The sequence below is a fragment of the Bidens hawaiensis genome, unplaced genomic scaffold, assembly GCF_021521415.1.
Source record: "Bidens hawaiensis isolate Kalapana, Puna unplaced genomic scaffold, B.hawaiensis_p1.1 tig00012634_1, whole genome shotgun sequence".
In the NCBI taxonomy this organism is placed as follows: Eukaryota; Viridiplantae; Streptophyta; class Magnoliopsida; order Asterales; family Asteraceae; genus Bidens; species Bidens hawaiensis.
In genome coordinates this window covers 16,785-28,455 of record NW_027492040.1, presented here as the reverse complement: position 1 = coordinate 28,455, position 11,671 = coordinate 16,785, and the positions used below count along the sequence as shown (strand labels likewise).

The window sequence follows — 11,671 nt, the reverse complement described above, 5'->3', positions numbered from 1 at the left end:
AGGTCAGGCAGATGGGAAGGTAGCAAAGATTGGCGGGAAGCCCCGCGCGTACCTGATGGACCGGCCGTAGTTGCCGATGGCGGGGGCATGGTAGCAGCCGCCGTGGTCGCCGCCGCGGTCGCTGCCGCGGATTCCGCAGCAATGGTAACCGCCGGCTCGGTGAAGGAAGCTATAAAAATCGCACTCACCGCCGGCGGAGACGTCATCTCGGCTGGAACAGTTGGCTCAAAGGAGTGAGCAACTGGACCAGCGGAAGCAGGCGCAGGCGCCTGGGTCGTCGCCTCAGGTAGGCTGACCAAGCCTACCGTCATTGGCGGGGAGGTACTACTTGGAGCTCTACCCTGGAATGCGTCAACATCCACGCATGCGTAAAGAAGAAAAGTGTTAAAAAGATAAAGCTATGAAGATAAAAGCTAAAGGAAGTTTGTACTTACGGGTTTTCTTGAGCCTAAAGGTACGGAGAGGCGGGGACGAACCCGAAGGAGCCGGCCTCTTTGCGCCGGTCACCGTCGTCTTCTTTGGCTCTCCGGAGGGAACAATCACAACCTCCGGAGCGGTGGTCTTATCACCACCGGGATTCCCCGCCACCTCTTCGCTCTCGGCCTCCGAATCAGACCGAGGCGCTGGATCGGCAGTGGAGGCCTTCTCCTTCCCCTTCCCTCCGGCAGCCTTCTTCTTCCGCACCAACGGAGGACCATCTGCGGATTCCTCATCAGAACATACGATTAAAGGAATTCCAGCAGAGGTTTCAACATTGAGGGGGCGATGGTCGAATAGCGCCTTACCTGGCCGACGGGCACTAAGGATCTCATGGCCTAGCGGATAGACCTCCACGAACCGATCCGCCGTTTGTTCTAGGATGGGCAACTCGTTCTCGTCTAGAGCGCGAGTACCCATCCGTGCGGGACCATCAGCCTCCCGCGGAATAAGGAGCGACTGCAGGTCGTTCCCCTCTGAAATAAAAAGGAAAAAAGTTAAGAGGCAATTCAGAATCAACAATAAGAGACGAAGCATACCGTAAGGAACATAGTTCGAACCGTATTCGAGGACGATAGGGATCTTTTGCGCATCGGCAGCCTTCCACACTCGGCTCATCCCCAGCATCACCATCCCGGACTCCTCAAACCGGTAAACCGGAGATTGGACCCGAGATATCTTCGCAAACCATTCCGCCTCCTGGTAGTTGGAGGCGTGAAGGCTGGGAAGTGCTTGCCCGTTCTTGAATTTCATGGCAATGGGGATGGCGCGAGCGGATATGAAGAAAAACTCCCTCTTCCACGCGCGAAGACTGCGCTCGGTCGCGCAGATCTTTAAACCCTTAATCCGGGTTGTCAACGTGTACCACCCCTGGATGCACCTCCAAGTGTAGAAGGTCATCAGGCGGTCAACGTAGGGCTCAACACCCAGTATCCGGCACACCCACTCAAAATGGCGAATCTTGGCGATCGCCATGGGGTGCAACTCGGTCAAATGAACACCGTGCCTCTCAAGGACACGGTAAACAAACTTTGTCAATGGGAACCTAAGATTCCCATAGACAAAGAATGCAGCATAAACCCCGATCTTGCCTCTGGGGGCATCGTATACCGTCTGGTGGGGTTCAGGAAACTCAGGCTCGAGAGACTCGAGCATGAACTTCCTGACGACGTACGAATATAGATCGCCAGGCAGAGCACACTGGCACTCACCAGCAGTACTCTTATCATCAGCTGAAGAGTCGATATCACGAGACATTTTGTAGTAGAAGAAAACGATTTCGGGAGAATGCTTGCCTGAAAAGGATGAGTATTCGCCGGAAATCGCTTAAAAGATGAAGAGAAGATTGAAAGTGTGGATTACAAAGAACCCTCTCCCCCTTTATATACTAATCGCAATTAATGCGATGCATTTAATACGGAAGAGAGAGAAAACGAAGGTGCAATGAAACTATGACACGTGGCAAAAAGCAAGCTGGCAACAGCTGTTGACAGGACGCATACCATTAATTTAGCGGCCACGCGCCCGAAAAATCGCGCCCACGCGCCTGAAAAAGCGTCTGGAATGACCATGTACTGTCACGTCACCATAACTTCCTGCACGTCCTGACACAGTCAGAAGAAACCGTTGCACGACGTTTCAGATGTTTGGACTGTTCCTATCTTTCCACCAACTCTTCGAATTTCGAAATTCAAAATTCAAAAAAGATTCAAAAGTAAGCGGGAAAATACCCCTTACCTTGGCAAACAAGTAACCGTAAGACGGATGCGGGTACAGTGTTAAGGCAAAAACCTTCACATACCTAGCACCCGCAGGGAATTGAAGCCAAGTATACCTCGGCAACCAAGTAACTATAAGACGGGTGCGGGTACAGTGTAAAGGCAAAACCCTTCACATACTTAGCACCCGCAGGGAATTGACGCCAGGAATACCTTGGAAATAAAGTAACCATAAGACAAGTGCGGGTACAGTGTCAAGGCAAAACCCTTCACATACTTAGCACTCTGCAGGGAATTCAAACCAAGAAGGATTTTCTGGGCCATGCTTGCGGAAACGGGAATAACATCCCCGCATGACGGGAGGGTCGAGAACTATATTGTTGAAACTCCAAGATGGAATTGGTGGTTTTAGCATAATTGATCACTATGTTGAAAACTACCAAGACCCCATGGAGAATCCACACAAATGGGACTCAACGCTCCTGACGTGCGAGGAGGTTATAAACCTACCCGCTTCATACCCAAAGATCAAACAGAAAAGTCGGGAATTTCTGCGTGACATCAGGAAAACCGCGGGAAGAATCACCACGGAAAACCTAAAAGCTAAACCCTTTTCAAAAACCCTAGCTAAGTCCAAAAGTTCACCTCACTTATTAATAATTCGTGAGAAGAACATTGGACTGGGGGGACTTGAAGAGGTAGGTCCCAGCAGAGCCCAGTTGGACCCGCAAGACTCACCTTGAACAGGGACGTCTGCGCAAGGACCAACTGCTCCAGCAGGACCCACCATGCTCAAAGAGCCTTACGCGCAGTACGCCAGCTGTACCCGCAGGGAAAGCCTCCCAATGGTGAAGTACCCCGCCTGTTCCCGCAGCTGCGGATACAAGCCATCAGGGAAGGCTACCCGCACTAACAGCAAAGCTACACGCACAAGGCATTAGCTACTTCAGTAGTCACATGAAGGAATGAGCAAGGCGGGAATACTCCCGCCCAAGTGAGCCAGTCCGTATGCTTCTGGAAGGTCTTTCGTACTATACCTGCTAAAGTATGGGCGGAACAGACAAATTGACCAAAGCAGCCCATGAACCAATCACAGGGTGACAGCTCACCGACAACAATACGAGGAGGAGCACCCTCTAGTACTGTTTGTCACTATTAGCCGCTGCCTACTTACCAACCCTTACGAGGGGACGTGCGCAGCCTACAGTTGGTGGAACAGTGCGTAGCCGGCAGTAAAGGAACAGTATACAGCCGACCTTTACTGTTGGCCGTAGCCTACCCACCAACCAGCATGGCCTGTGCGTAGTCCACTGTTGGTGGAACATGAATACTATTCAGCCGGCTGTACCTTCTAGGAAACCTACCTTCGGCTATAAATACTCCAACACCTTGGAATGGTAAGGACATCATCTGATATCTCAATCTTATCTAGGAATCTCTTAATATACACTTATATTTAGAGCAATCTAGTCTGATTCTCACGCCGGAGGGTGGTCACAAGGAGGAACCCCCCTTCTCAGTGACGAGCTTACGGTGTCTGTTTTGCAGGTCCCCTGAAGAACAATTCTCTGCTAGACCTCATCCCCGTGGGAAATATTACTTAACCCCTAGATTATCTATAATCTGTCCAGGGTTCACTTAGTGTTTCTTCAAGACCTAACTAACTGACTAACGGCCCGTTAATTGTATTTGTATCCGATTCTGGTATTGATGATGCACCACTGATATCTTTCCTCTTCTAGTAACCAGCTCAATTCTCCAGGTTATTTATTTCTAACCCTAGTTTTTTATTTTATGTAATCACTCAATTATTTGTTAACTTGTAGCCATATAATTGGAATTTAAAATAGTCTACTGTTCATATATCTGTACTTATGAAACCCTTATTTGTGCTTTGTTTCATCATATATGATGTTCTTATGTCTGATCATCAATAGGCAGGGGTTTAGTTCGGTTAATAACCTCTACCAAATTAACCAATCAGTTTTCAGTTAATTTTTCGGTTTTCGATTAATAACCAAAATCATATATGGACTATAATTTTTACTTAGAAATATGAAATGGACGTATAAATACATGAAATGAATGTATGAATGCATGAAATTGAGGTATAAATACATGAAATGGAGATATAAAAGCTAGAAATATATGAAATTATGAATGGTTCGGTTCAGTTAACCAAGGGTACAAAAATAATCGATTTGGTTATCAGTTAATTTCGGTTCGGTTATTGCTCACAGCAGGCATGGCCAGTTGGTTATCGCATTTGCAGCTTAATATTCCACAGATTGAGTGTAAATTGAATCGGAGTGTTGGCCGATTACGTGGTGTTCATCATCCTCAATCGTCTGTCGGATTTAGAAGATTGAATAGGTTCAAGGTGATCTGTCGCAACTCCAGTGATCAGCAGAGCAACAATCAACCAGAACAAACTGGAATACAGCTTTACAGAGATATCGAGAGGTAAGGAAGTGATTGCAGCTCCTTATAAATGAATTTGTATTCAACCAACTCCATATCATAGTTTTCTTTTATAATATCATTGTTTCAAGTTAATTGTTTCATAACATGTATGCCATACACTAGGGGTGTGCACGGTTCGGTTATAAACTGGAACCAAAGTCATCCGTTAATATATTTTATTAATCAAAGTTTCTCAGTTAATTTGTTCGGTTTATTCAGTTTGTTAGCTTTTGGTGCAGTTCGATTAATTTCGGTTAATAACCAAAACCAAACTTGGGTTAAATATTTGCTTATAAGTACATCAAATGAAGCCATAAATACATGAAATGAACGTATAAATGAAATGGAGGTATAAAAGCTAGAAATATATGAAAATATGAATGGTTTTTGGTTAACCGACGGTACAAAATTATCGGTTTGGATTTGGTTAACGATTCGGCTATTGCTCCTATGCATATCTTATGCTTTTGTAGGTTACTAACAGAGACTGTGAAGCAATCTCAAGATGGATGGGGTAGCTCAGGAGATTGGGAAGAAATTGATGTATAGTCCACATTATCCTATAATCATTTTTATTTTTTATTCCTTTAGATTTTTACTGCATATTTGTTAATTGAACTGTAGATTAATTATGAAAACATTACAAATATTATTCTTCAGGGGATAGTTTAATTCATACTTAAGATGAGTTTCTATGTTTATAATTAGTTCTGTTCTATGTAGGATGTAATTTCATGCTGACTGTATCATATAGATAACATTTGAGTTTAAAAGAACATGTTACTATTTACCAAGTGAATCAACATTCGGGTGTGGTGCTCTTTATCTTGTAAGGGGCATCTAGTTAGGTTTAAGATTCTTCTAGTCAGTTTCATGCTTATGTTTGGAATTCAAATTAGAACCATTCGGAATTCAATATACTTATCTGGACTCTGATTTATGCAATTATAGGGAGCCTGGGTGTTGAGACCAAGAAACACAAAGCCAGTTGCTGTTGTGCATTTTATTGGTGGCATTTTTGTTGGTGCTGCCCCTCAGCTTACTTACCGTTTATTTCTGGAACGACTTTCAGAGAAGTAAGTAATATCATATGTCCATATGCCATCATCTATCAAGTCCCAATTGGACCAACTTTAAATTTGCAGAAGTAACATTTCTTGTGTAGGGGTGTATTGGTGATAGCAACACCTTATGCTAGTGGCTTTGATCACTTCTTTATTGCAGACGAAGTGCAGTTCAAATACGACAGGTGTGTTAGGACTTTACATGAAACAGTAAGCTTTAAACTTATAGACTGCAGAACGATTTTTTTTATATAAATTCTGTTTCTATATATTTAAATTGAAGTTTATCCAACTATAGGTGAAAGATCTCCCATCTTTTGGCATTGGACATTCTCTAGGATCCGTCATTCACCTTCTGATTGGTATTTAACCGTTTTTTTAAAGCTATTTTTAGAGATAATTGTATGATTAATTTTTGTTAATCAGGTTCCAGGTATGCTGTGCAGAGGTGTGGTAATGTGTATATGGCATTCAACAATAAGGTAGTTATTTTCAGATTTAGTTCTGGCAGTAATTATAGTATAACATCACACATTTCGATGAACAAACGAGTCATTTACCGTTATAACAGTATGCAACATTCACTGATATTTCAGGCTGCCAGCCTGGCGGTCCCATTGTTCTCACCTGTTCTTTTACCAATGGCTCAAAGCATTGGACCGATCTTCTCACAAATTGCATCATCACCAACAATCCGTTTAGGAGTAAGAGAGCTTTTACTTTTGACTTCATTAGATGGTAAATTTTTTTATTTCTGCTAACTGGTTTTTGGTAAATATGCAGGCGGAGATGACACTGAAAAACTTAGAGAATCTCAGCCCTCCAATTATGAAACAAGTTATACCACTGATTGAGCAACTTCCTCCTTTATACATGGATTTGGCTAATGGAAGGGAAAATTTTTCACCAAAACCAGAAGAAACTCGAAGACTGGTATGTTATTTTGCTATTTCCAGTTCATAAATATTGTTCAGTTGAAAAAATTACATCTCTAAAAAGATTGCAACTGTTGATATTGTTCTAGATAAAAGCATACTATGGAATCTCAAGGAATCTTTTAGTCAAATTCAAAGATGACACGATTGATGAAACCCCTGTTCTAGCTCAAGTGCTTAGTTCAGAGTCTGTCATTAGTTCAGTACTCGATATGTCTATCCGTACTCTACCTGGTGATCATGGACTTCCTTTACAACAGGTATAACTATCCTTTACCGACGTTGAGGTGGCTTCAAGTATGAACGAATGCTTACTTCGATTTGTGTACACAGGCTTTACCGGATGTACCACCAAGTATGGTGGATGCTGTAAACAGGAGCGGAGAGTTTTGGGCAAATCTGACAGCAGGGACACCATTGGAAACAGTTGCCAAAGAAGTAAGCAGTTCACTAGGAATTGACTCTACTTTTCGTGCAGAAATTTCAAAGGAATTTGACTTACTTGTGGATACAATAGCTGATTGGATCATTAACAATGGTGGTACAAGACTTTTGAAACAATAGAAAACCATCATGTTAATACCTATATGTTGTAAATGGTTTCATAGCTTAAGATAAATGCATACAAATAGGTAGTATGGGAAGTACTCCAACGATATACCCTTCGGAAAAAGTTTACGATATATAATTTTATTATTATTGTATTCTTGTGCATAAGTAAACAAAATCATGTATGGCATCTAGTCTTCATGATACAGGTATAACCCGAGTCCAAAACGAGCACATGCTTTGCAAAACGCCAACTCTTCAGCTGCTGCAACTGGATCAACAGTTTGATCGTTGCCAGCCGGCACGGTTCCAGTTGATTCACGGTGTGCCTGCAAGTACAAGGTACTACTTTTGTTAACAATAATCACACACTTGTTATTTTAGTTAGTAGTTGAATTTCACATGTGAAAATGCCTAAGAATATTTGAGGGGGGCATATTTATTAACCAAACCTCTTTAAACAAAATTCTTATCATAATAGCAAAGCTCAAACTCAAATAGTGGTTTATGCGTGCGTACCTCTCCATCAGAACCGCGTACTGTGACACGATAAACCACAGTCACACTTCCACTGTCTGAGAAAATCACGTCCCGTATTTCTCCACACCAACCTAAACAAAATTTGAAAGGTAAGAAAAAAAGGTTAACTATTTCATAATTAGCACTCCTAATATGCAGATAGAATAGAATATTTGCCTAGGCTTCTTATTCCAAAATCATACAGGTTGCAATAAGTAATGATTGTTCCAAAACATGTTGTTCCGGACACTCAAACTGGCCCACGCCAGACCGTCCCAGCCCATCACGTGAGAGGTAAATCAGCCTCACTCAGCGGCAAGGTGATTGACGCTTAAGATCGGTTTCGAACCCATGACCTCTAGGTTATTGTTCCAAGTCTTTAGCTTAAAATCTTAATTAATAGCCAAATTAAGCAAAGGAACCTAACAGAAATCCTTGATACTCCTAGCTAGGTGTTCCTACCTACCCCTGCATTTCTAATTTTCTATTAGGTACACAGACAGACAGACAGACAGAAAGTTTATAATAAAGAATAAATATAATGCACTACTACTAATTGATGGTCAAAGAAACGCACCTGGAGCATAGAAGCTTAACATCCTGTTGGCATGGTACCTACAATAAACAATGATATAGCTAGGATCAACGGTTTCTAGGTGATCGGCTATTTGAAATTGCGGATCCTAACATATTAATTGTTGAAACCAAAACAGATTCAATTTTATCCTATTTCAAAATAATAATACTAAGTGTGAATGTAGTAGTAGTAGTACCAAGGGATGAAGGTGGAGGATTGAGATCCATCATCATGGTTGACAAGGACGACGTTATCAGGGATGCGCTTATTAAGATCTCGAAGAATCTCGGCTAATGGACGAGTGATGCCTGGGGAGTTATAGTCCAACGGCACCACATAATTCGAACCACCACCAGCAGCAGACACCTTAACAACAACATTCCGTCTGGTTCTAGCAATGTCCAATTTAAATGAATTATTTTGAACACGTGCCGAAGTGAAGGTGATCGCGGCAGTCGTTGGGCGTGCAATGAAGGTAGTGGTCTGAACGGCCATTACTCCGGCCGGTGGGATATTGGTGGTAGGTTGCTAGTATTTTACTACAAGAGAAAGAGAATGCTGGTGGTAGGTGAGAGCTTCAATAACGCACGCATGAAAATTGCAACTTGGCCTATATATACTTCTCTTTTACCCCATAAATAAATAAATAAAGATTGGCAAATGACCGAAAAGTACATTTAAACGGAAGAAAAGTAAATAAATAAAATGCATATTTATTATTTAACCATTTTTTCTTTTCTCATATTGTTCAATCATCGATTTCATTGGCCCGTTCTTTTTTAATCATTAACAGATCAGATTTTCAACCAACAAGATTATGTCATGCGCCATACAACTGGCGGAGCCGACAAGATGTTTTAGGCATCCGACAAGAATTTTTGGACAATGACATATCTGGTTGGTTATAAATCTAATCATGTAGAGACCAGAAATCGTTGAATCAATTTAAGGGTGGATATTTGAGGAATAAAATGTTTAAATAGACATTTTGTTGACTTTCACCATTTAAATAAACATTTTGGTTATTTTCTATAAATAAACATTAACATACGTCTGTTCCGTTTTTAACCACTAAAGTTCACCTACCAAGCTAGACATGCTCACATGCCCTTAGGCTATGTGTAGTGGAGGGGCTACAATTGAGGGCGAATTGTGACATGTGGCGTCCAGCCAGCATGGAGTGGAAATTTGTTTTTGGGGTGTAATGGTGTAGGGGCTACAAGTTGGGCCATAGTGTGTTTTTTTATTATTTTCTTTTCATAACTAAACTAATTAAATAAAAACCAATTTATTTAAATAATTAAATAAAAATGTATTAAAATTAAAAAATAAATACAAAAAATACATAAACTAAAAAAAATACACGAATAATAAAAATAAATTATAAAAACACATCAAAATAAAAATACACATAAAAATTTATATAAAAAACTAATCTATTCGTCTTCATCTTCGTCTTCGTCCCCGTCGTCGTCATTGTCCTCCTACTCGTCTTCGTCTTCGTCCTCGTACTCGTCTCCGTCCTCCTTAACGGGACGATTATCCCACACGTGTTGAACCAAATCCGCCTTCAGTTGGTTATGTATATCACTTGATGTGAGCTGGTGAATGTTATACGTTCGTTAGTCTTGGGTTGGTTCAGGGAACTGTTCTGGAACGCTTCCTGGTATATAGTGTTGACATATTTATTTTCCCTCGTCTTCTAAAATCATATTATGCAATATGATACACGTTGTGACAATCGTCAATTTCATGTTAACTCCGTTAACTCAACTCCGTCAATTCAAACTTAAAGATCACTGAATCTATAACGCACACTTCATTACATTTAAACTAGGGTTTAAATGACGCTTAACACTTACTACATGTGTAGTCTTTCGGGAATTGCACCGAAACGCAAACGAGTTGACGCAAACGATTGATGAATAAACGAAAAACGTCAAAACATTAATTATGTGATAATTATGTGTTAGACTTATGTGTTGTGTGATAACATGGTTATAAACGTTAACTCAAGATGTAAACTAGTTATTTAAGTTAGAAAAACAACAATTGATAGTGGAGGGACTTGAGTGTAACTTATTATTATTATAAATATATCCTTAACAACTAAACCCTAACCTATTTTCTTCAATCCCAACCCCGATCGGAACCCCACCCTCCTTGCTCCTTGGCTGCCGTCACCTTCACACACACATACAACCATCAAATCAAGTCCTTGATTGAAGAATTAGGTGCTAGGAATGTATAATTGATTATCCTATACATTCTTATTACTTGATTTTGATGTTTGTTGGGTTAATTGTAAACCCTAGCTGCCGATTCTATATGTATATGTAGTTAATATGATTGTTGTTGATTAATTGATGATTTGATAACTAGATTGGATGTTGTTACATGTTGATTGTTGTGTCTATGATTTGAGTTCAAACAAAAACCCTAATCATGTATGTAATGGGTAATTGATGTGCATGGATGGTGTTTATGGAGTCTAGAGTGTTATATGAATGCATGATAGTTCATAGGTTGTTAATATGTTGAGTTTGGATGCAAACAGTTTCTGGACAGAATGTGTATTTGATGTTTAAGTGACTGTAACGAAGTGTAAATGTGAAAATTGGTTGAGATTATTGGTACTACAGTAAACTAGGTTGAGTCTAGTTTCTATAGAGTATAAATTTGTAATTTTTGGACAAGTAAAGGTTAACTTTTATGATTTTACAAAAACATTGTGCAAAGCTGAGCTGTTAGACCTGCTGTTAGGTTGTTTTGTAAATGTTATATCTCATGAACTACGAGACCAATTGGGTTGGTTCCACTTCTGGAAGTTGACTCATTGAGTTAGGAACCTAACCCAAGTGGTCTTGCATTTATTGGATTTTTCGTTTAACGGGAATTGCAAATAACATTCTGTTGCGCATGAATTTGACTGTTATGAGTTTGCTGTAATGATTTGATGATTGTGAGAAAACTATGTGAAATAAAAATATAATAAAATATGTTCTGGAAACCTAAGACATATATGCTTCTGTGATGATTTTTGGTAAATTAATTGAGATGCTATGATCGGTGGAATAGTACAATCTTTTAAGTAGAATTTCTGTCTCGGTGAAACTAGCTGCTGAGTTTTGTGAAAATGCATGAAATATGATACTTGCTAATTTATTATCGTGTTTTGACCAAATTGCCCTTGAGGGGAATGATTGCAAGATAATTGTCGTGTTTTGACTAAAATGCCCTTGCGGGGAATAACTGCTAATTGATTGTCATAATTTGACCAAATTGCCCTTATGGGGAATAATGGCTAGTTAATTGTCATGATTTGACCAAAATGCCCTTACGGGGAATAATTGCTAGTGATGTACTTTA

The 11,671-nt window shown here is 40.6% G+C and overlaps 2 protein-coding genes across 3 annotated transcripts; one reads left to right on the top strand and one right to left on the bottom strand.

Moving 5' to 3' along the window:
- Nucleotides 1–3,855: 3,855 nt before the first annotated feature.
- On the top strand, nucleotides 3,856–7,361 carry LOC143541655 (uncharacterized). 2 transcript variants are annotated; one of them, XM_077034419.1, is made up of 11 exons: nucleotides 3,856–3,957; nucleotides 4,436–4,658; nucleotides 5,132–5,201; nucleotides 5,610–5,734; nucleotides 5,824–5,932; nucleotides 6,021–6,084; nucleotides 6,149–6,204; nucleotides 6,319–6,426; nucleotides 6,506–6,655; nucleotides 6,747–6,917; nucleotides 6,991–7,361. In XM_077034419.1, the coding sequence occupies exons 2-11, from the start codon at nucleotides 4,441–4,443 to the stop codon at nucleotides 7,219–7,221; spliced, it is 1,302 nt and encodes a 433-aa protein (XP_076890534.1). In that variant the 5' UTR covers nucleotides 3,856–3,957; nucleotides 4,436–4,440; the 3' UTR covers nucleotides 7,222–7,361. The 2 variants fall into 2 exon arrangements, with proteins under 2 accessions (XP_076890534.1, XP_076890536.1); XM_077034421.1 differs by having other exon boundaries at nucleotides 3,864–3,957; nucleotides 4,439–4,658.
- LOC143541656 (DNA repair RAD52-like protein 2, chloroplastic) lies at nucleotides 7,246–8,892 on the bottom strand. Its single transcript, XM_077034422.1, has 4 exons — nucleotides 8,499–8,892; nucleotides 8,303–8,340; nucleotides 7,726–7,817; nucleotides 7,246–7,535 (listed from the first exon to the last, which is right to left on the bottom strand). Exons 1-4 carry the CDS (start codon nucleotides 8,795–8,797, stop codon nucleotides 7,398–7,400), a joined length of 567 nt encoding a protein of 188 aa, XP_076890537.1. The 5' UTR covers nucleotides 8,798–8,892; the 3' UTR covers nucleotides 7,246–7,397.
- Nucleotides 8,893–11,671: the final 2,779 nt, after the last annotated feature.

Bases quoted from the DNA above. Each gene is read 5' to 3' on its own strand.
- LOC143541655 (XM_077034419.1), top strand. From the start codon at position 4,441: ATGGCCAGTTGGTTATCGCATTTGCAGCTTAATATTCCACAGATTGAG. The intron at 5,202-5,609 runs GTATAGTCCACA...ATGCAATTATAG, and splicing joins GAGATTGGGAAGAAATTGAT to GGAGCCTGGGTGTTGAGACC. The intron at 6,918-6,990 runs GTATAACTATCC...TTGTGTACACAG, and splicing joins ATGGACTTCCTTTACAACAG to GCTTTACCGGATGTACCACC.
- LOC143541656 (XM_077034422.1), bottom strand. From the start codon at position 8,797: ATGGCCGTTCAGACCACTACCTTCATTGCACGCCCAACGACTGCCGCG. The intron at 7,818-8,302 runs GTGCGTTTCTTT...AATTTTGTTTAG, and splicing joins GTTAAGCTTCTATGCTCCAG to GTTGGTGTGGAGAAATACGG. The intron at 7,536-7,725 runs GTACGCACGCAT...TTGTACTTGCAG, and splicing joins TACGCGGTTCTGATGGAGAG to GCACACCGTGAATCAACTGG.